Below are 23,857 nucleotides of genomic sequence, written 5' to 3' on the forward strand. Positions count from 1 at the left end.
GAGCGCGAGAGAGCGATGATGACGTCAACGACAGCCCGGGCAAGCCCAGCTGTGAGCGCGCGCGCGAGTGTGTGACAGGTCGTCGCCAGCTTTCGTACAACAAGGAAGTGGAGGGTATGTCACTGAAGGGAAACCTGGAACGAACGTGAAGCGCTAGTTTCCCCCTCCGAGGTAAGCCCCTGAGCAGCTATGGCGTGTTTGTTTGCAGTTGGATGTCTGCTGCTGCCACAGTTGTAGCGGTTTAGCTAGCAGTCTTTAAAATGAATCGGAAGCTCGGCTATATTCACCTTGCTGTGGGAACATGATCAAAGTGCTACTCCGAGACGTTGGAGGCTCTCGTTTTTGCCTTTGTTAATGGTTTACGGATAACAGGGCGGTTTTGATATAGCTACAAATAGGAAGGGAAAATATCGCCAAATCTCACAGTCTAGCCTGTTCGTCATCCGTGTCCGAGTAAGCGTCGCCGGGGGCCGACGTGTTGTTTGATACAAAGCACCGGAAGCACGTCCTCCTTTCTGGCTATATTAATTTCTTTCAAGGAAGCAGAAACGGTGAGCGCGCTGTTAGGAGAGTTGTGCCTGTATAGTTGGATGTTAAAATGTCAGAAGATTGTTAAACCTGTGAGCTATATCATGTGACATTGATGTCACTTGAGATTTGTGAGTGTTTATGGTGACTGTGATTATGAAAGGCTAGTAACTAATCGAGATCTCGGCAGTGAAATACATTGATTGCTTTGTTGTAAGTGAAGATGCACTCCCATTTAAATATCGATTTTCTGGGTTTGCCGATCACTCAAAAAAAGTAGTCTGACATGACCACTTTTTGCTTTCTGCTTCGGGAAATCGTCTCTCTGAAGTGTGACTCTTCACTTCTTTACAGACCTTTGCATCTTCATCAGCTTCATCTCATACATTCTGCATGCAGAGGTGGATGATGGCAGTTCTCTGCATTGTTTTTCTTGCCCAGTTGAGGCACTGTATCCACTGTATCCTGAATCATCCCAGTATGATGAGAGTGAATATTCTAATAACCACTTCTCGTGTTCTCGTCTTCCATATCTGGTAAGGCTGAGAGTCTTAAGTGCCATCTCCTTTTGGACCTGGCATTCTCGAGGCACCTTTCCTTTAAGAATTTTACCTGTGTGCTGGGAACGCCTGGCAGAGCCCCTAGTCTGTAAAATCTTCAACTCCCACCTCTGGCAGAACCTCGACAGCATTCCGGGGGGAGGCTGGGCACATGAAGACCTTGTTGTAGACCATGTTCTGCAACTCCTTTGCTGAGGCGGCTGCAAGGTGGTTGACCCTCATGGTGGTAACCAACCCTGAACTAGAGGTCAAACCTCTAGTTTGAGGATTTCTAACATATCTTTGAAGGGAGCAGTCAAGTTGAAGAAGGAGTCCTATTGGCCTTTCTCAGCCTGTAGGACTTAGGAAGCAGCTGACAGATACTGGCAGGCCAAGTGGGATCCAGCCCAGGATTCCACTTGCACTTCCACACCTGAAGCAAAAAACTCAGGCGTGGAAGGAGTTTGGGGAGGCCATGGAAAAAGAATTTCGGCCTGCCACAAAGCTATTCTAGCAAACTGTCAAGTGACTATGGAAGGTAAAGCACGGTGTATGATGGGGGCGAGGTGTTGCTGACCTCAGGATACTCGGTGTCTGGCTTGTTACTACGAGTCATTTGATCCCTGTATAACCATTGCAGGAGCTTGGTCTGCATTGCCAGCAATAAGTCATACTCATTCTTGCACACGTGTTTTACTCTACCAGGGCTGTCCTGGTGTCCTGTTACAAAGTCTGTTCATAGTTTTTAGAGAAGCTTTTATGTGAGTATGTGAAGTGGATGATGATAATAATAATATAATAATGATCCATTAATATTGCCCAGCCCTAGTACAGAGTATTATTATATCGTTGAATGTTCAGCCACAGAAAAGGCTTGAAAATCGCCCTGTGACCTATCGCAAAAGTCTTTTTTATGATCAAAGTAATAATGGTATAGGTCTACAATTTGCCAGTTTTCCTATTACAAAGTGTATCATCACCCTTGAATTTTATTCTGGAAAATCAGAGGTGGTCAAACTGGGAATTTTTGTGAAATTTGGTAAATTGATATGGAATGACCCACGTGTCCTCCTGAAGTCAAGTTGACCAACTCAGTGGACTGAATGGGCTCACACATCTTAGCCCAGGCAAAGTTGAGACTTCATACTCGTTAGCAGCTCAGATTTTGTTTGTGAGGTAGTATGAAGCTGCGGACCACATCTGAATTAAGCTGTGCAGTAAAAACATGTCATATTGTAAACTAGGATTTTTCTTGCCCTCTTAATATCTTTGTTATTATTATTATTATTTATTATTAGCATTATCTCTTCTTCACTGTTCTATTCATCCTTTCAGACTGCTGACATCTTCCAACCAGCTCCATGGCTTTGTGGATCAGCTGACTGTAGTTTCTTTTGAAGATGGATTTGAACAGAGACAGCAGGGCCATGTCTGCATGTACTTCATGATTTCCTTCAGCGCGAAGAGATTTGAATGCTGAGCCCTCATTAGCTGCCTGTTAGTGGGATTGTCCATACCTGTGTTCAAACATGGCTCCTGTTCCTCCAGGGGTCCGCCTGCTGGTGTCCTTTGACAGGGACCAATGGTGAGTTTAAATTGGACTGGCTGTCTAAAGGTGCTATTGACATTAAATTCTGACCAGATGTTGGTAATAACCCACCCAGTCCTCAGATGTAAAGAAATCAAACCATAGATGGCCATAAATTATATGTAATAATGAGAAGTGGAACAGGGAAATGGTACAGAAACACATAAAGAAAGAAAGGTGCAAAAAGACCTGGAAAGATTTCACCAGCTGAAATCTATCAGTAAACTAACCTCTCACTTAGTGCAAATTAATAACAACTGGTTCAGTCCCAACTGGTGAGCTCTCATTACTAAGGTGTCACACAAGAAACATCTCATACTGGACAAAACCAATGGAGAGCTCCAGAAAGATCTAGAACCAGCAGGTATGATTGTTTCAAAGAAAACAATAAGTAATGTCACATTTGCCGTGGGCTGTATGCAAGCTCACATACGTGACTGCACTGCTGAGGAAAAAGCATGTTGTGAACTACTGAGAGAACATAGTGTGGTCAGATGAGACTAAAATTAAACTAATAGCAACGCATGAGACAGTTTCCTCACACAGGAAGTGTGTTGAAGTTGTCGTCACCAACAAAGGCTTTTGTATGAAGTATTAAATGCATTTCACTAAGCGTGATTATTACATTATTACACATAATTTATGGACTTCTATGGTTGGATTTCTTTGCATGTGTGGATTGGATGGGTTGTTACCAACATTTAGTAATAATTTAATGTCAATAGCACCTTTAGAGATATATTTACTAAGAAATTTGGTGACATATTCAATATTTATTTTACTCGCTGCATACGTTGAAGCCGATCTTTCTGATCACCCTGTAAAGTTTACCGTACAAGGTCGAGCAGTGAGTTTCTGCCTCTTTGACGTAGTAGTTGGCCGTTGAGGCTGCAGCCGGCCAAGTGGCATTGTTGGAGCTGCGTCAGCAAAAATTCCCGGCAGGTAGTTTTACCTGTGCTTACACCTAGTTTCACATACCTGATGCTTTGTGTAGACTCGACTTTCAGGTTTCTGAAAATATGTTGGAATGTTTGTTATTTTTGGTTGTGATTGATTTATTTATAATATTTTTGTTGAAAAGATTTTTAAAAATTCTTTCCATAATGCTGAATAAGCAGAACAGCAGTAACTTTGATCTCTTTCTTTCCTTTTTCTTTTTTTTTTTCTTCTTTTCTTTTTTTAAGAGATCAGGATTTTTTTTAAAGTAGGCTTTAAGTTGTTTGGGCTCATCTTTGGCCTGCATCCACAAATATCATCTTAGTAGTTACATTGGAATGAACAGGAACAAACCCATTTTTTGATTTAACAATTGATTTATTAACAAACGTGTTCAATAATTTTTCAGCAAAAGCAGGAGGACACAGACTTTATAGGAAACATATCTTATTTAATGTTTCTGAAACATCCGAAGTTTTCTTTCTACTGCATGACAAATGCAGTAATAAGGTACACGTTTAAGACATTTGACCCTGTGTTTGGGTTTGTAAAGGTTTCATTAGTTACACTGTCTTCACTAAGCCTTTGAAAAGTTATAGTGGGATTTTGTTTTTTTACTTACTTGTGTGTTTATATAACTTAGAATAATTGTGCACTCCTCTGTGAACAGCTAGTGCGTTGGTCCTGGCCACCTATTATAAATTACCAATTTAGGGTAACACTGGTGATACAGAGAGGGGCAATGATGTGACACTCCATGCGTTAAATGTAGGGGTCATTAATCATCAGAGCAGCTGCTCATCTACAAGGTTGAAACTGTTGGTGGAAGTGGTTGTTATTCACTTGAGCTACTTGTAATTCAGACTGCTGTGCACTGAATATATCTAGCTTTTATTATTTGAAGGAAAAAAAAGACAAATTGTTGCCCACTATGTTAGTTCAAGAATGAATCAGGTTTAAACATAGAAGTCATCTCATTTAAATGTAGCACAAATTTTGGAGGAGTTGTTAGGTCTGTTGGTCCTAAACTTTGGGAGAAGCAACCTGTCACTGAGCAGACTCCTCTGGTTGTTTGCACTGAGAGAACTGCACATATTGCACATTGTTCAGTGTTTTGTTGCTACAATGAAAATAATGATTCTGATTCTGTGGATACTTTCCAGACGCACTGTGATTCACATCAGGAACATTAATGTCTAATGCTACCCTTGAAGATTTCTCTTCATACAGTTATCATCTTATATGTCTTAGTGAGACATTTGCAGCCTAACACACCTGGTGGTTTGTGAGCACTTTGTATCTGTCAGGTTTCAAGCTGCTTTGTCAGATGATGGATTTGGTCATCCTGCTGTACCCAGGATGCACTGCTGCAACATACTAACCACATGCTGTCCAACTGCTGGATACGAGTGTATCTAACTTTTTCTCGGCCCATTTTGAGTTTCTGCTGCACAGCCTGGTAAAGCCAACCATAGTCTGTACTGCGGGTCAAATGAAATGTGGATTTTGGGCACAGCCACACCTTCTCTTACGTCTTATTTGACTGCATTTGACTTTCTGTCTTGTGCCAGCCTCTGCTTAGAAATGACCTTACACTCAAGTCAGACGTGTGTGAGCAAAGACGAGCGTAAATATGACTGAGGTAACGCAAACAGTAAAGTACACAATCCAGGTACAGGATATCAGGATTCTATTACAGGATGTAATAGAATTTGTTGGCTCCAGTCTCTTGTTACAGCTCCTCCTGCTTATTGTAATACATGATACATTTAATCAGTTGATGCCAGGTCTCGCTTGGAAATGAGATTTTTAATCTGCCTAAATATTTCACAGTACTTTTGCCTGTTTATTTACATATGTTGTAGCGTTGGTCAGCTAGGTGTGGGGCATCAAATCAGTTTGCAACATTTCCTTGTAGGGCCACAAAATGTCTGCAGTGAACCTTTGTGCATTTTACAGTTTGAGATGTGGACTTTCTTTGTAAAATAACATCTAAAAATACAACAACTGCAACAATGTTTAAACTTGGGCTGGGCGGTCGACTCCATAGGCTAATGCTAGATGACTGATACTGTTACTGCCACCAATGACAGTCACCAGTCACCAGACTGGGTGACCGAATAGATTCATGTATAACCATTAGAGTAGCACTTTCACTCTCCTCCACCACAAATGTAAGCACTGCACACAGTGATGCCTGATTTACCGTTTCCATGATTACTTAACATAAGTTGACAAATATCATCCAACAGCTAATATAATAATAATAATAAGTTATAACAATTACGTGTTCTTTATTGTATTGTAATTGTGCTCACTTATTAAGTCTATTTTTTAAATTCACTCCAACCAGCCAGCTACTGTATACATGGTGTTTTTCAGCCTGTCCATCTCTAAGTGCACTGTACCCCTGTTCTTCAAACAGTCTATTATTAAACAAAGAAGAGAAATGGCACTGGCCAAGTTACCTGCACCTCTCCACCCTCATCCCCAACAGTCTGAAGAAAGGTTTGATACTCTGCTCCTCCAGACCACACAGGACAGATACTGAACTCCACATTGCCCCATCAAGGTGTGAGTTTGTTGGTAACAGCTAGAAAGCATTTAAGCACAAAATAAAGCACTGTGACACTGTTACTCTCACAGCAGGGGGCTGTGCTACATGAACACAGCCCCACCATCCTTTTGTTAAGTATAATTTCCCTGGGGGAATTCAAAGTTGTGAGTTTGGTGTCAGTTACATCTTTTTTTGTAACCCACGGTATCTGGGGTAGTGCAGATGACTCATAATTATGGACATCTCAAACCTGTGATCAAAACCTGTGATCTCCATGTTATGAGCTCCCTCATTTCTCAGAGCTGCCTTCCTGTGTGCTCTCCCTTCAGGTACAGAGCTCTCACCTTCATCCTAACCTTCTTGCTCTACACCAGTTTCCACCTGTCCAGGAAACCAATTAGTATTGTCAAGGTAAGATATGGTATTCCAGAAACAGTACATGGCATTAATGATTGTACTAATAGGTGCTGCACTGTTGTGCGATGTTTGTACACTGCTCCAAAAAATTAAAAGAATACTTTGAAAAATAGCAAATCTCAGATGTTTGTAGCAATTATTTATATGTCAAGACCTCCGTATACATATACACACACGGCCAAAATAAACTCATCATTCCAGTCTGTGCTCCATCACAGCTTGTTTACAGCCATCGCTGGTTATGACCAGCTGGTGTACATTGTCCAAATCTCCCCCAAAGAATAGAACAGGAGAAAGCTAAAAGAGGTAGCAAAGGAGCTTGATTTGTAATCCCAGTAAGAAAGAACACTGAACTGGAATGGATGCAGTCTGGACCCGGGACAAATTTGTGAAAGAACTCAATGCAGAAAATCAGCAGAGGTGGGACAAAGACTGAGTAGACGCTGAGTGGTGTGCTCTACAGCAGCGGTCCCCAACCTTCTTGGCACCACCGACCGGTTTAATGTCAGACAATATATTCACGGACCGGCCTTTAAGGTGTCACAGATAAATACAACAAAATAAAATGATACGACCGAGACAAAAACGGTGGTATTCTGTAAATATAATAATAAACGTGAATTCACTGTGTAATAACTTTATTAGCAGCGTCCTCCTGAAATGCACCAACAACATTGAGAGTAACATCCTCCTCTCTGCCCCTTAATGCTCTCTGGTCGCTATGGTAACGCATAAATATTTCTTTCTCTACTGTGACCATCATGGAGTCAGGGAGAAGAGGCTTCATGAGAAGAAAGATCTTTCAGATCTTTTAGTGAAGGGCAGGAAAGACCATGTCAGTGGAACAGGGAAGACTATATTCAATTAAACAATCAAACTGCCAGAGAAGTGAGCAGGATGGTTTCAACATCAGGAAAGTGACGCTAAACACACCTCAAAAGAGGCTCCGTGTGCCCAAGAACCTCAGAAAACTGGAGACTTTTAACTGGGAGACTGAGTCTAGAAGAACTGAAAAACTCTCAGCTGCTACTTTTTTATTTTGAATCTTGAAACTGTTAGATGCTTGATTTGAGATATTCATTAACATTTTTGTTTTTGAAATTCTCACCTCTTAAACAGTTACCCAATCACAGTAAAGACCCCTGTTTCTTCTTCCTGTGTTTTCTGTGTGGCTTAATGGTTTTGTGCTTACAGAGTGAGCTTCATAAGAACTGCTCAGCTGTCAGTGAAGCAGCCATCATTGCATCCAGCAGCAGCCAGCAGCCCTCCCTGCTATCTCTCCACACAGATGTCGACTGCGGCTGGAAACCTTTTGGTCTGTCTTATCTTGAGATGTTTTCATCTTTTTAGAATGTTTATAATGTTACAAGTTTACACTAAAGGCCACAGCATCATCATCAGCAGGTTTCTTAATACTCATGCATCCAAAACATAGATGAATGTGTCGAGCAATTAGTAAAAACCTCGCAGATAAACAAAACCTGATGTGCTGTCCTGAATTAAACACCTGTTCCCCATATTTACAGATAAAAGCAATTACAAACAGCTGCTGGGAGCCATGGACTACTCCTTTCTGTGTGCTTACGCAATTGGAATGTACTTGAGGTAAGATGGCAAGGTGTGGAGGAGGAAATGATTTTACACAGTAAATGTGAACTGGTGATGAAGAGAGAAGGCCGCAGCTGGCCAGTGGATTTGAATAAGGCACCTTCTTGCTATGAGGCAGCAATACTAACCATCTGTCACCCACCGTTATTCGTCGGATTATTAAAAATTCTCTGGTCTGTTTGTGTCAATAATTCCTACATATTCCTCCATCATTATATGTGCTGTGGTTTCACTGAAGTCCAGCATGTTTTCCATTTTTCCAACGTCCATTCTGTCCTTCCGCAGCCCCTTGACATATACCGCTGGAGTGTGTGTGTGTGTGTGTTATGACCACTAATTTAGCAAGTTGCCAGAATAAAATGATAATTGTTGATCCAGTGTATTTATCCTCTTTATCCAACCCCAAAAACCACAACAGAACTTTTTTTTCTCAGTAACTCTCAAATATTTAAACTACTTTATGTGCTGAAATGTGTGATGGTTAATATGATGTTATCACTGTGCATCCATCTAGCGGCATTATCGGGGAGCGCCTGCCCATTCGTCTGTACCTCACAGTGGGCATGCTGGCCAGCGGTGTGTTCACTTGCCTATTTGGGCTTGGCTACATCTACAACATCCACAACCTGAGCTTCTATATATTTGTCCAGGTGAGGTGCAGGATGATCATTTCATAGGATGATATGTTCATTTACACCGCTCAAAAAATTAAAGTAACACGTTAACACACATCAGAGCTCAATAGTAAAGAAAAAGAACATCAGATATGTCTGTACTGATATAGACTGGGTATGAATAGGAATTAAAAGACTTCGTTTGATGAAAATGACAATTATAAACCTACAGAGGGATAAATTTAAAGAAACAGTGAAAGTGAAAAAAGTGTAAAAATAATGTGGCAGGCTAGTCCACATCAAGGCCTGCTCCTAATGAAGCAGTGGGTGATATCCTGGGGATCTCATCCCAGATGTGGACCTCACTGTCAGCAGCATTACTGAGCTGCTGGACGGTGAGGTACAACCTCACATGACACTGACTTGGCTCAGAGACATTACTACGACTCCTACTTTTACAAGGACTCTCCAGTACACATAGGAGTGTAAGTGGATATGCACACGAAAATGCACAATGACAGGTTTGTGTAGCAATAAACTTGCCATTGTGTATGTTTATACAGAGGAAGTGCACATGTGACCCTGTAAGGAATGCATAACAACAAACTGTTCTGTACAGTGATTCACCTTCTTGTCATTTTGCAGGTGGCCAATGGCTTGGTTCAGACCACTGGTTGGCCGAGTGTAGTGACCTGTATCGGCAACTGGTTTGGAAAGGGAAGGTAATGTCTAAGAATTCCTGGCTGTATAATGCACACTGGCTGTTAGCAGAACAAAAGAAATAAAAAGTTGGACTTTATGACCGAACAAGATCCATCCATCTATTTTCTTCCACTTAGCCGGGGGAACTCACATTAGCATGTCAGTGAAGACATATAATCTCTCCAGCATGTCCTGGGTATACCCTGAGGCCTCTTCCCAGTATGACATGCCTGGAACCCCTAACTCAGAAGGCATCCCAGTCAGATGCCCAAACCACCTCAACTTTCCATGTGGAGGAGAGCAGCTCTACTCTGAGCCCCTCGAACTGCTGCACTCGTCACCCTGTCTCTAAGGGAGAAGCCAGCCACCCTTCAGAGAAAGCTCATTTCAGCTCGTCTGCACAGCTGAAAAGAGCAGAAATATCTGTCGATAGGAGTTAAATAGCAATTGATCTTTGAATACATGTCCTTACTTTAGTCATGTCTTAACTGCTTCAACTGTGGGGGCATACGGAGGGTAAAACTCTTTCCAAATATCCTGGGATTTCCTTACCTGGAAAGTTCAGCATGCATCAAAAAAACCAAACTGCCCAAATACTTGTGGAGCAGACTGTGTCTCTGTCAGCGTCAGCACTGTATGAACCGAAGGTCTCTGTTTCTGGGTCAGGCGTGGACTCATCATGGGGCTGTGGAACTCTCACACTTCAGTGGGAAACATCTTGGGCTCTCTGATTGCCGGCTACTGGGTCTCCTCCAACTGGGGCATGTCCTTCATCGTACCAGGGCTCATCATCATCATCATGGGCGTGGTTTGCTTTCTCTTTCTCATTGAGCGTAAGTACAGCTTCATCATGTTTTTCTGATGAGTGTTATAAGGAGTTTCTTGTTTTTCTAAGCGCACACATTCATTGCTCAAAGAATGCTTGCTATCAAATGAAATAAATGCATTTAGATTCAGTTAGCTGAGGCAGTCTGCTTCCTGTGATTGTCTTTTCAGTGCGTTGGCTCTTTGAAGAATGGACTTTATAGCTGTAAATGGATTATGTTGTATTAACCTGATGGTGCTGTTTTCATTCTTCAGATCCTAATGACCTAAAAACCATCTATACACAAAATTCATCTCTAGGCAAGACTGTAAGTACACAATTTTTGTTTGTTTTAATTTCTTATAATGAACACTAGTTTGGTTCATTAAGCATGAATAATATTTCAGTGTAATATTAACTGAAATGAAGGAAAAAGTATTTTATTTTTATTTGCATTTGAATTATCAGTCAGCAGCCCTGTTTAGCTGTGAATGTCTCTCTTTGATTAGGTCCCAAGCAAGAGTTGGAATGGAGTGAACGGACACACAGAGGTGTATCTACAGTACAAGGACAACAAAAATCAGGTGTGTCTCACAGTTTAACTTAAAACTGAGATTATTTACTGTACTTACTGTAAGGCCACGCCTTATTCCATCACACATCACATGGTCATGATGGATAACCAATCCTACGCACGCACCACTGAACTAATCACCAAGTATGTTGTGTGTGTGGAGTGCATGTACTGTATTTCCAAACATCTATCATCGATCAGACTAGAAGATTACAAGATTATAAGCTTGTAATCTTTTTGCTTTACTCTAGAACAAAATCAGCCTTCTGTCCATGTTCAAATAAAACTTTAATACTTTGTCAGTGAAAAGTTTCTAAGTGGCACATTTTAGACTGTGGAACAATAAACTGTACAGGCCACATTTTGGAAGCAAGAAATGAATTTCATGTGTGCATCTAATAAGACCGATTGTCATGCAGCACCACAGAAACATGTTCTGTTATGTCACTGTAATCCATTCAGGTCTGCTATTATTACAAGGATAGTATTCAAAACAGGAAGGTCAGTTCTTCAGAGATCTCTGCTGGTGGTCAGAGCTTTGGATGCTGGGTGAAATCACTGCTAGGCTGAATCCAAATGTCTGGACATGAGGAATGACTGGAGCGCTGAAGAATACTCAGGGTGAACTCGTGTTTTAACCACTCTACTAAGGAGGCAGAAAGGGTCAGCATTAAAGGTGATGGGGGGTTGCAGTCAAGCACACCCTGACTGCAACAAGGAGCTCTGACTGATGACCATGATTTTTTTTAGTATTAATGTAAGGAGATGTTTGAATTTAAATATAGTACTTATCCACATCTGTACAGTGTCATCAAAGCGAGTCCTACCCTGCAGAGCACAGTGTGTCTGCACAGACTTAGTTTTAGAAAGCAAGTCTGCAAATATGAGAAAAATCAGGACATTCGGATTCAGCCGCAGGGTTTTATTTTTCTCCTTTTTTTCTCCTTGTTTGGAAGGTAGGTGGGCGAGGTTTTCCAGCTCCTGTTCTTTCAAAACTTATCAGTGGGAGTTTTATCCTTAGGTCCTTTGCATGAATGCACTGCTGGCAAACCCTGCTCATCTACAGTATAACACCAAACTGCTGACATAATCGTACAGTTATACTTCACATACACGGTGACACAACGTGTGTTGGTCTGTACCATCTGAAGGGGAGAAATATTCCTTGGTTATTTAATTAGAAAGGAGAATCTTTCAATAATTGGTCTTAAATTGCAGGTTGACTAAGTTCACTCTTTGCACTTTTGTTTCATAAATAAAATTACAAAAATAAATAAATAAATGGAAGTCTAAGTACTGTCAGTGCTGACCCCTCGGGGTCCCCTTTGTTCTTCAGCTGTCCGGTGGTCTGGGTATGGGTACAGATCTTTGCTCTGCTCTCTCCCTCAGAGCTACGACACAGAGCTCCTGTTGCCTAGAGAGAGCGAGCGCATCCCCATGCAGCCGGTTGTGGTGGTGAAGAGTGAGTCGGAGCCGTCTGCCATCAGCTTCATGGGAGCGCTACGGATACCCGTAAGTCAAACATGCAAACCTGTGTCCATCACCTGCGTCACTCTGATGCTTTCACTGCAACAAAGTCTGACCAAGTCTCCTATCAGGCAAAAGTCTTTTGATGTTGTTTTAAGAGTGATGCTCTAAGTAAGAGCAGGATGTGTAAGATTGTTGTGTAAGTGCTTTAAGATAGAAAATCAATTCAGAAGAATCATCTTGTTTAGTTGCTCTGGTTTTTAGATCTTTTCTCTCAAAGTGAGAAAGAAACAACACTGAAAGGCTTATATTTGGACAGCTTTTGGAGTGATTAGCTTGCAGTTATCTGAGTTGCAAGCTGAGGCAGATCTAACGTAACTTATGAAGTAAGTCTGATTACTGTGTGCGTTTGTTTGTCTGCAGGGAGTGGTGGAGTTCTCTCTGTGTCTGCTGTTTGCTAAGCTGGTCAGCTATACTTTCCTCTTCTGGCTGCCGCTCTACATCACCAAAGCAGGTGAGGAGCACATAGAAACCCGTCAGGCACGACTTCATGCATAGATTTTGACTGTGGATTAAAAAAACAGATTACATTGACAGACGTCCAATATGTCTAAATTTATACGTTGGCTATCTGAAGCAGGACACTGAATTATGGGTAAATTGGCAAAAAAAAAATCTGCAAAAATATTGGCCAACTGAGAGACTGGAGTAGTGTTTACAGCAGTATTTATCCTGTCAAAAAACATGACATCAGTCAATAGAAACATTTGAACTTCATTTATTGTCATTGTACAGTGAAATTAGCTAACAAGACCACAAAGGTGCAAGAAAGTGACAAGTTTAAAAACAACAATATAAAAAAAAACACTATTTACACAATGTATAAGTTACAAGAACATTGTGAGGGCGTAGATAAGGCATCATTTAATAAGTAAGGGTGAAGGAGCTCTAGTCATTAAGGATGGTGAAACTGTTGGGTAGGATGATAATTGCACATCTGCCAGCATATTGCACAGGACACACACAGCTGCAACAGAATGACTGTAAGGGAGGAGTCTGCTCACCCACACACACACACACACACACACACACACACACACACACACACACACACACACACACACACACACACACACACATTACCATAAGTTCAAAGTTTGGCTACTGTGCTGCAATTTAATACATACTAGATGTGTTGTTAAAAACAATAGGTAATACTGATAATGTCCTGTAGGTGTGAGAGCAGACAGTCAGCCAGGTCCTTACATAAACTGAACAGTTTTCATGAGCCTGGTTTGGTCAACAAAGGCCAGTTCACACTGGAAAAAGAGAAATCTATAGGACTGTGTGAAGATGGATTCATATTGGTTTCTTTGGGTGCTGCATGAAACTTGTTTTTGTTACTCAACGACCAATGAGCTTATGAATGGGCAAGGCATTAAAACCCTCCACAGCTGTTAAGACTTGTCCCAGAGTGTTGGTCAGTGAAACAAGATTAAGTTGTTCTGAATATGAATGCAAGCCTCCTCGACTTCTCATTGTTTGTGCAGTACAGCCAGCAGTGACAACAAAACGTTCTTTCAGTCCTTAAACATGTAAACTGTGGTGGACCTTGAGCTTCATGAGTTACTGTGACCTTCTGGTTTCATTTGTAATTAATCCACAGAAACATTGTCAGCATGTAATATAACACAGTTAAAGAATTTTCTATTGTCTGTTTGTAATGTAGTAACTGGGTTATGTAGATATAAAACCAGTATGTTAAACTGAAAGAGGCTGATACAGAGTGTGGCAGAGTTGGACAGGCTTCTCACAGATCACGGAGCAGATGTTTTGTCGTCAGGATATTCTACAGTGAGCAGTCCACTCGTGTGTCAGACTGTCAGCAGACTGCTGAAGAAGGAGAACTGACATAATAGACTCTGTGTTTGTGTGTTTCAGCTCACCTGGATGCCAAAAAGGCTGGAGATCTGTCCACACTGTTTGATGTGGGAGGAATTGTGGGTATGTGCTGTTTGTGTGTGCTCGTCTGTCCCAGTGGACCTTCAGCCTCACTGTTTGGCAATGCTTGGGGACAAAATTGATGTCCCAAAGTTAGAGACTGTGTTTGTTTTTAATATTATATTCAGATTTGTGATCTAGAAAATGAAGCCATGTAGTTTACAGAGCAAAAGAACAGAGGGACATTTTCCCATAGGCATGCACAGTGTGCATACACAGAAAGAGTCTCTCCCTGCTGGCCTTCAGACAGAATGCAGGTTTAAAATCTATTCAGCTTCACTTTTCAGACCTGGAAGCTTCGTGCATGTTTTGCATGTCTGTGGTTTTAGGTCTGTGATAGAGACCAGCTGTCAGGGTTTATGAAGCAATGTACAATATGATTACCATGAAGTATTATGATGATTAACGACTGAATGTGTCTTTCTGTCGTATAGGGGGCGTCTTAGCAGGCGTGATCTCTGATAAATTGGGGAAGCGAGCCACCACCTGTGCAGTCATGTTACTGCTAGCTGCTCCTACAGTAAGTCTTCACTGTACTGCAACAGTCAGGAAACATCGTCCACTGTGTGCTGCAAGACTGTGAGAACACTCTTTGATTATGAAGCCTGCACAGGGGAGATTAGACCAGGTTTTTGGCTCCCCCTGCTGTGCAGCACTTGACACAGTCACTTCATTAGGTGGTGCAGGTTGGCTCCGTTTTGCCTTCAGAACTACCGCGATTCTTCATTTCATAGATCAATAGGTGCTCAAAACATTCTTCAGTTGTTGGCTGATTGTCTAGAAAGTATATTTTCTGTTCCAGTACATCCTGAAGGCACACTGTCAGATGGAGATCTGGTGACTGCAGAGACCCTTTGAGCACAGTGAACTCACTTCACATGTGAAAAAACTAGCAGACAGAAACTGTCTCAAAATACCAAATCTGTGCAGTTTTTTGTTGTCCAAATTTTGGACAGTAAATGTAGCCTCAGTTTACTGCTGAGAGGAGTGACCCCCATCTGACATCAGCCATCATCAGCGCCAACCAGCCAACAACCACGCCACGTTCACAGACACTTATATCACCTCTTTTCCCTTTCTGATGCTCAGTTTAAACATCAGCATCTTGACCTTGTCTACATCCCTAAATTGAGTTACTGCCATGTGATTGGCTGTGTATTTGTGTTAACAACTTGTTGAACAAGTGTCCCCTATAAAGTGTCCAGTGAGTATAATTGCTGAGGAGCAAAGATTACAACACATTTCATGCTATTTTTTATAGTAAAAGGCTTACATGTAAGAGTACGAGGTGATATTAGACATGTGAGTGTTAACTGTCCTGTTTTATTCTTTTCCTGCAGCTGTACGGCTTCTCCATGATCAGTGAGTTTGGTTTGGGGCCAATGATTGGTAAGAACCAGCTAGCACTGAATGATAGTTAATCAGTAGGTCTGGAACAGTTTTCTGTTCCTTAACCCCAACAGAGGTCGATTATCTTGTTAATAATTTCACCTCCTCACTACGTACGACTCTGGATACTGTAGCTCCAGTGAAAACTAAGGTCTCTAATCAGAAGTACCTGACTCCGTGGTATAATTCTCAAACACGTACCCTAAAGCAGATGACTCGTAATCTGGAGAGGAAATGGTGTGTCACAAATTTAGAGGATCATCATTTAGCCTGGAGAAATAGTTTGCTGCTTTATAAGAAAGCCCTCCGCAAAGCCAGAACATCTTACTATTCATCACTGATTGAAGAAAATAAGAACAACCCCAGGTTTCTCTTCAGCTCTGTAGCCAGGCTGACAAACAGTCAGAGCTCTGTTGAGCCAACCATCCCTTTAACGTTAACTAGTAATGACTTCATGAACTTCTTCACAAATAAAATTTTTATCATTAGAGAAAAAATTACCAGTAATCATCCCACAGATGTAATATTATCTACAGCTACTCTTAGTACCATTGATGTTAAGTTAGACTCTTTTTCTCCAATTGATCTTTCTGAGTTAACTTCAATAATTACTTCCTCCAAACCATCAACGTGTCTTTTAGACCCCATTCCTACAAAACTGCTCAAAGAAGTCCTGCCATTAATTAATTCTTCGATCTTAAATATGATCAACCTATCTCTAATAATCGGCTATGTACCACAGGCCTTCAAGCTGGCTGTGGTTAAACCTTTACTCAAAAAGCATCTCTAGACCCAGCAGTCTTAGCTAATTATAGGCCAATCTCCAACCTTCCTTTCATATCAAACATCCTTGAAAGAGTAGTTGTCAAACAGCTAACAGATCATCTGCAGAGGAATGGTTTATTTGAAGAGTTTCAGTCAGGTTTCAGAGCTCATCACAGCACAGAAACAGCTTTAGTGAAGGTTACAAATGATCTTCTTATGGCTTCTGACAGTGGACTCATCTCTGTGCTTGTCCTGCTAGACCTCAGTGCAGCGTTCGATACTGTCGACCATAATATCCTATTAGAGCGATTAGAACATGCTGTAGGTATTACAGGTACTGCACTGCAGTGGTTTGTATCATATCTATCTAATAGACTCCAATTTGTGCATGTAAATGGAGAGTCCTCTTCACACACTGAGGTTAATTATGGAGTTCCACAGGGTTCAGTGCTAGGACCAATTCTGTTTACATTATACATGCTTCCCTTAGGCAGCATCATTAGAAGACATAGCATACATTTACACTGCTATGCAGATGACACCCAGCTCTATCTGTCCATGAAGCCAGATAACACACACCAAATAGTTAAACTGCAGGAATGTCTTAAAGACATAAAGACCTGGATGGCTGCTAACTTTCTGCTTCTTAATACTCGGCCCTGAAAATCTTAGAAATATGGTATCTAACCAGATTCTTACTCTGGATGGCATTACCTTGGCCTCCAGTAACGCTGTGAGGAACCTTGGAGTCATTTTTGACCAGGACATGTCCTTCAACGCACATATTAAACAAATATGTAAGACTGCTTTCTTCCATTTGCGCAACATCTCTAAAATTAGAAATATCCTGTCTCAGAGTGACGCTGAAAAACTAGTTCATGCATTTATTACTTCCAGGCTGGACGACTGTAATTCATTATTATCAGGAAGTCCTAAAAACTCCCTGAAAAGCCTTCAGCTAATCCAAAATGCTGCAGCAAGAGTCCTGACAGGGACTAGAAGGAGAGAGCATATTTCTCCTGTTTTGGCTTCCCTTCATTGGCTTCCTGTTAAATCCAGAATTGAATTCAAAATCCTGCTCCTCACATACAAGGTCTTAAATAATCAGGCCCCATCTTATCTTAATGACCTTGTAGTACCATATCACCCTATTAGAGCACTTCGCTCTCGCTCTGCAGGCCTACTTGTTGTTCCTAGAGTATTTAAAAGTAGAATGGGAGGCAGAGCCTTCAGTTTTCAGGCCCCTCTTCTGTGGAACCAGCTTCCAGTTTGGATTCGGGAGACAGAAACTATCTCTACTTTTAAGATTAGGCTTAAAACTTTCCTTTTTGCTAAAGCATATAGTTAGGGCTGGACCAGGTGACCCTGAATCCTCCCTTAGTTATGCTGCAATAGACGTAGGCTGCCGGGGGATTCCCATGATGCACTGAGTTTTTCCTTTCCAGTCACCTTTCTCACTCACTATGTGTTAATAGACCTCTCTGCATTGAATCATATCTGTTATTAACCTCTGTCTCTCTTCCACAGCATGTCTTTTATCCTGTCTTCCTTCTCTCACCCCAACCGGTCGCAGCAGATGGCCGCCCCTCCCTGAGCCTGGTTCTGCCGGAGGTTTCTTCCTGTTAAAAGGGAGTTTTTCCTTCCCACTGTCGCCTAAGTGCTTGCTCATAGGGGGTCATATGATTGTTGGGTTTTTCTCTGTATCTATGAAGCGCCTTGAGGCGACTTTTGTTGTGATTTGGCGCTATATAAATAAAATTGAATTGAATTGAATTGAATTGAATTGAACTGTAATACATGTAAATGAAAGGATAAAGGCATGTTAGCATATGCTTCAGTAGTATGGCTCTGCAGTAAAAGGTTCAAAAGCGCCCTGCAGTCCAGACCTGTCATGTGTCGTTTGTTCAAACAGAAGCCAATCAAATTCCTCTCATACTGCAGGCTTACTCCTGGTTCCCAGGTTACTTAACAGTAGAATGGGAGGCAGAGCCTGCAGCTTTCTGGCCTCCTTCTGTGGAACCAGCACCCACTTTGATTCACGAGACGGACAATAAATAAATTCATATCAGCACTAGAGTTATCTCCCCCTTTGTCTCCAGGTGCTGAGGTCCGTACAAATTTAGTCACATGAGCTGGTTGCATTTATTACAGTAGGTTATCAGTCAGCGATTGAATGTCCAATCAAATCTAAATAAACACAAGTGACTTGTTTACTGTGGCATGAATGACGACTCTTGGTTATTCCCTCTGAGCTGCTGATGGTCAAGGGAAGTTGGCATTATGGGATACAATGTAGTGCCTTCAGAGCAATATCAGCTCACATTTACTGCAATTACATGAACACACATTCTAATGAAGAGAAGTGCACATGCTAGTAAGACACTACCGGCAGGTTTGTGGAGGACACAAACACCTCAGCCTGCATGCATTTGTTTCCAGCAGTAAGATTTCAGTGGCTGCAGAATTTCCATTCCTTACAACCAGGATAAAACTTCCTTAATCTGTGTGCTTCAGGGATGCTGTTAGTGTGCGGAGGTCTAGTGAATGGACCGTATGCGCTCATCACAACTGCAGTGTCTGCTGATTTGGTAAGGATGTTTAACACTACTGTAATTCGAGTGTGATTGTGTTTGTAAATCATCATTTATTTCATTTTAAAATCACCTTTCTCCCCTTGTCGTCTTTTCTCTGCCCCCCTTTTTTCTATTTGGCTGTAGGGCACCCACAAGAGCCTGAAAGGCAACGCCAGAGCACTGTCTACAGTCACAGCCATCATTGATGGCACAGGATCTGTAGGTCAGTACTGCTGCTCAGCTTATGTTTACGGCTTGTTTGGATGAGAATGAGGGGTCTTATTAGGGTCCTATTAGTGATATGTATGATAGTAATAATTGTTAATAATTACATTTAACAAGTGCATGAATCCTCAGCCAAGAATTGATTTTAAATTTGTGTACAATCTGCGTGTTCAGAGTAATGAGGGCATCTCATTGGCTCAGGCTAAACAACGAAGCTCTGGCTTTGTTGGATTTGATGATAATAAACGATACAAATATCAGTTTAGTTACCATTTAATGATGATTATGTTAGCATGCCTTGTGTTATTTTTACTCATTTATAATCGTCCCATGTAGAAATGTGAAGAGAGGATTCATGTACACGAATAATCTTGTTCATGTTTGTGATGTCAGGCGCAGCACTCGGCCCGCTGTTAGCTGGACTGCTGTCTGCAGGCGGCTGGGATCAGGTCTTCTACATGCTGATGACTGCTGACTTTCTTGCTCTGTTGGTAAGGCCTTTAACTTGCATCATATAAGAAGATTACAAAATGACAAAACGAAAGCAGAAAATTGGCACCTATGTGCACATTAGCACAGAATACTGGCCTCTTTGAACACACTGATAGTTTTCCAGCTCTTTGGTTCAGTCACTGCTGCTGTGAAGGTTTTTTGTAACAACAAGCAGCTGTTTTCAGAAAATTCATCAGTCACTACCTGCTCAGCAGCAAAGAGCAGACAGATGCAGAGACCAGCTGGTGAAGCACTGAAAAGTCAGATATTTAGCTCAGGAGCTAGAGACGAGAAAAATAAGACAATGTTGTGTTTTTACCCTTGTTTCTGATGAATAAAATGAACTGAATGACGAGTGGTCTTGCTTGCTATAGAAAAACAGATGCTCATACTAATGTGTAACCTTGCAGCTGTTGCTACGGCTCGTGACAAAGGAGCTGGCCTCATCTAAATCCCATCCTATCTCCACTGTAGAGTAAGTCCTCCTGTTATCTCGATCATGATTATACTCAGCCTGACTGCTGCTTTTGGTGCTGTACTGTAATTCTTGTGTATCTGCATTAATTTGATGTTCAAATGTTGGGCTGCTGGTTTTTTTGTTTTTGTTTTTATAACAAAACAGTTATAATACACTGAGAAGTACTTCAATGTTTATATTATCAAAAGAAATGCAGAACTTTCAAACATGCAGATAATAAAGTTGAATTCTACTCATATGGATTACACGAGTGTGAACACTGGCTTTGCCCCCAAAAATAAATAGGCTTAATCTACGATCACTTTAATCTTTTTTTAGTTTACAATCAGAATCGCTCATATGGACAAAACAATGCTTCTGATTGTGTTGGTAGTCAAAGCCATCATGGAGCTTCATTCCACTCATTGTAGCTAATGTAGTATCAGTGGGCAAAGATGACAGATGGTAATGAATGTAAAATGTCTACAACAATCAGATGTAAAACTCTGTTTTAACAACGAAAGAGAGCCGCAGATTAAGAATAACTAAGGATTAAATGCAACGTGGGACACCAGTGCATCATGGGAAGCCCTACCAGACTAGGTCCATTCCAGTGTTGCTACAGGAGTGATCGGGGTCACCTGATCCAGCCCAAACTATATGCTTTATCAAAAAGGGAATTTTTAAGCTTAATCTTAAAAGTAGTGAGGAGAGGGGTTTGAAAGCCGAAGGCTCTGCATCCAGTTCTACTTTTAAATTTCCTGGGAACCCCAAGTAAGCCTGCAGTCTGAGAGTGAAGTGACCTATTGGGGTGATACGGTCGTATGAGGTCTTTAAGATAAGTCTGGGCCTGAATATTCAAGAGCTTATATGTCCAGGTTCTTAGGCAGTCACTGTATTACTGTATGTTTAAAATTTGCAGGAACTACAGCAGAGGACAGACTGATGTTTATAATGGCAAGAACAGACTGCCTTATACTAGGCTGAATTTCTTTTTAAAAAAATCAGGGATGAGGGGAATATGAGGGCTTGAAATGGGAAACCACATCCTCTAAGAGGGACAAAGTCACAGACTCAACCTGAGTAAAGACAGCAGCACAGAGGGGTCAGGAGAGCTGTGATAAGAGCCCTGGTAGTGGCAGCCTTTTAATAAAAACGCTCAGGAAATTATTGCATATATCAGGAGAAGCTTAAACAGACATTCTGTGGAGCATTAAGGACAGAGTCAGTAGTATTAAATGACACATGTGAGTTATGGCCTTTGGAGGAAATGATATTTGCAAAATATTTCTTTTTTGGCTTTTTGATAGCGTTGCAGTAATGACACCGGCAGTCTTTTAAAATGTAAAACGACACCTGTAGTTTAATCGTTCCTATCTGCGCTGTGCTCTGCGACATTTCCTCCTGACAGCATGAGTCATTAAACCAAGGCTCAGGTTTAGCTTTAGGCTGTCTGGTTTTTAAATGGAGCCGCAGAGTCCACGATGGTTTGACAGCAAGAATAAAACCAGGAACTAAACTCCTTTCAGTCAGAACGGCCACAGAGCTGATTGAAAACAGCAGAAAACAAAAAAGGGAGATAATAACCTGAAGGCCAAACAGGAGCACAACATGTAACTGCAGCATGTGTAAAACCAACAGGCCTGCCTGTGAACAACATATCCATGCTCATGTGTAGAGCCGGTACAGAGTGTACCAGATTTAAAAAGTCAGTGAGGCACAGAAAGTTCTTTATGAAGTTCTTATTGGTGGGGGGGCATGTTTCAGTCACACACAAAACATCGAGATCATGGGAACTGAAAAAGTCCAGAATAATAAAAGTTTTCCTTACTAGTGATCTGGTGATCTAGGCAGGATCTAGGCAGGAGCTGGAGCTTTGGCTTCGGAAAGCTGAGAAACCCGGTGCAGCAATCTCAGGTTTCAGAGATATTCTCGTGCAGGTTTAGCCAGAGCATAGCCGGCAGGGCCGGAGAGTTCATTACAGCTGATCATGGGTACCAGGCAGGTATCAACAGAATCCGGGAAATGGAGAGGCACAAAACAATCTTTGGAGCCATCCATGTGCTGGTCAGACAACAGCAGAATCGTACCTCAGGGAAAACCTCACCTTTACCTGTTGAGTGGAGAATGAAAATGGCAGGCATGTCTTCAGTTAGACATGCCGAATATACAGTTGTGGCCAAAAGTTTTGAGAATGACGCAGATGTTGGGTTTCACAAAGTTTGCTGGGATGAGATTGAGTTCAGTCTAATAACAGATAAAATGATGCGTTTCAGCTGTCGTTTTCATTATCTACATGCATGTTAGAGTCACCCACAATAATCATTTTAAAATTATTTGAAACTCTGAGTAAGAACCAGGTGGACGATGGATTACAGCAAATAAAACTCTTTTTTGAATTTTCTGGCTAAGATGCCCAAGCTAAGTGTCAGGCTTTCAAAAGATTTAAAACTCTGTGTGTTTGGTTGGTTTGGGCTGGCTGTAGTTCAGGAGGTTTACACAAGAACTGCACATCTGAAATAACTCAGACATAATTTAAAATTATGTTGCTGATGTCTCTGTGCCAAATTCTTCTATGGTCTTGTAAGATTATGGAAGACCAGCACCAGACATGTTACACATTAAAGATCTTATTCTCTTTATTTTTCTTATTTTTTGTGTGTGTGTTTGGTTGAGCTTATACTTGAGTTTCTTAAAAACCAGTCCAAACTTGGTTCATGACTGGAATATTCTTGTCCTTGTACGACTACAGTCAGTGATCGACTATGTGTTCTATCTCGGGGCTGAATGTGAACATAACATGTGCAGATTGATTTATTTCCTAAAAACAAACCAACTGTAATGTTCCCTCGTGGTGTTGACTGTAAAGCTTAATGACTCAACTTATCAACACAGCGTTAATGTTTGTCTCTTATTCACAGGTTGAAGGAACACTGAGCACTTTGATTGCACTGCGTACACACATACACGCAGAGTGCAATGAAACCACTTAAGGTTGATATGGATTGTGACTGGACTGTCCTGACAGATGAAACTGATTGTTAATAAACCAGCGTGTATGCTTGTGTGCGCCTACAATCATGCTGCAGTGCTTTACTGATGAAGAGCTATGACTGAAGCTGCAGCTGCTGCGCTGAGCAAGCAGCGCGGCACACAGTTTAAAAGTCTCATGTGCACTTACTGTACTTGCATAACTTCCCAATGTCCCTCTTAGCCCTTGAATTCAGTTTGAACTTGATGACTGGTATGTCTTGCTGCTCACTTGTATGTTGGAACTTTTTCAACCTTACCTGTCCAGTTAATTTAAGGGGCTATTTGTAATTTTGTGCCTTTTACAGTGGTACCTAGCTTTGATAGTTGTTTTTTAAAGCTATCAATCACAGAATTACGAAGAGCTTCATCAAAGCTGGGGTCGTTGCCGGGACTAAAATAACACCAGACCTGCTACAAAAACAGCAAGCATGCAGTTTTTACACTTTACTTCCTGTGTAGTTCTGTAGCAAATATACAGAAAACATACATGATAGAGTCTCAGGTAACACTGTACTCGCCCAGGACTTCATGATAAATAGCACTTTAACGATTGTAGTTCTGCCAATTAGAACCACTAAAACTGGAAA

At 41.4% G+C, this 23,857-nt stretch overlaps 1 protein-coding gene across 3 annotated transcripts in view; it reads left to right on the plus strand.

Moving 5' to 3' along the window:
* Positions 1–9: 9 nt before the first annotated feature.
* slc37a1 (solute carrier family 37 member 1) overlaps positions 10–23,857 on the plus strand; it is a 24,899-nt gene continuing 1,051 nt past the window's right edge. Inside the window, exons 1-21 of one of the 3 annotated variants that reach the window (XM_084908520.1) lie at positions 16–171; positions 2,403–2,652; positions 6,478–6,559; positions 7,760–7,880; positions 8,092–8,170; positions 8,688–8,823; positions 9,433–9,509; positions 10,156–10,322; positions 10,570–10,622; positions 10,804–10,878; positions 11,331–11,369; positions 12,258–12,380; positions 12,759–12,849; positions 14,277–14,339; positions 14,771–14,856; positions 15,677–15,725; positions 19,005–19,078; positions 19,208–19,286; positions 19,682–19,779; positions 20,191–20,255; positions 23,159–23,857. The exon at positions 23,159–23,857 is cut by the window's right edge and continues 1,051 nt beyond it. In XM_084908520.1, coding sequence (XP_084764646.1) covers positions 2,597–2,652; positions 6,478–6,559; positions 7,760–7,880; positions 8,092–8,170; positions 8,688–8,823; positions 9,433–9,509; positions 10,156–10,322; positions 10,570–10,622; positions 10,804–10,878; positions 11,331–11,369; positions 12,258–12,380; positions 12,759–12,849; positions 14,277–14,339; positions 14,771–14,856; positions 15,677–15,725; positions 19,005–19,078; positions 19,208–19,286; positions 19,682–19,779; positions 20,191–20,255; positions 23,159–23,174 — 1,629 coding nt within the window. In that variant the 5' untranslated portion in view covers positions 16–171; positions 2,403–2,596 and the 3' untranslated portion in view covers positions 23,175–23,857. Of the gene's footprint in view, positions 172–2,402; positions 2,653–6,477; positions 6,560–7,759; positions 7,881–8,091; positions 8,171–8,687; positions 8,824–9,432; positions 9,510–10,155; positions 10,323–10,569; positions 10,623–10,803; positions 10,879–11,330; positions 11,370–12,257; positions 12,381–12,758; positions 12,850–14,276; positions 14,340–14,770; positions 14,857–15,676; positions 15,726–18,017; positions 18,709–19,004; positions 19,079–19,207; positions 19,287–19,681; positions 19,780–20,190; positions 20,256–23,158 lie in introns of those variants that run through there. The other 2 variants (XM_084908521.1, XM_084908522.1) reach the window with 2 other exon arrangements.

The sequence above is a fragment of the Perissodus microlepis genome, chromosome 16 (genome assembly GCF_051167445.1).
Source record: "Perissodus microlepis isolate ML-2025 ecotype Zambia chromosome 16, ASM5116744v1, whole genome shotgun sequence".
In the NCBI taxonomy this organism is placed as follows: Eukaryota; Metazoa; Chordata; class Actinopteri; order Cichliformes; family Cichlidae; genus Perissodus; species Perissodus microlepis.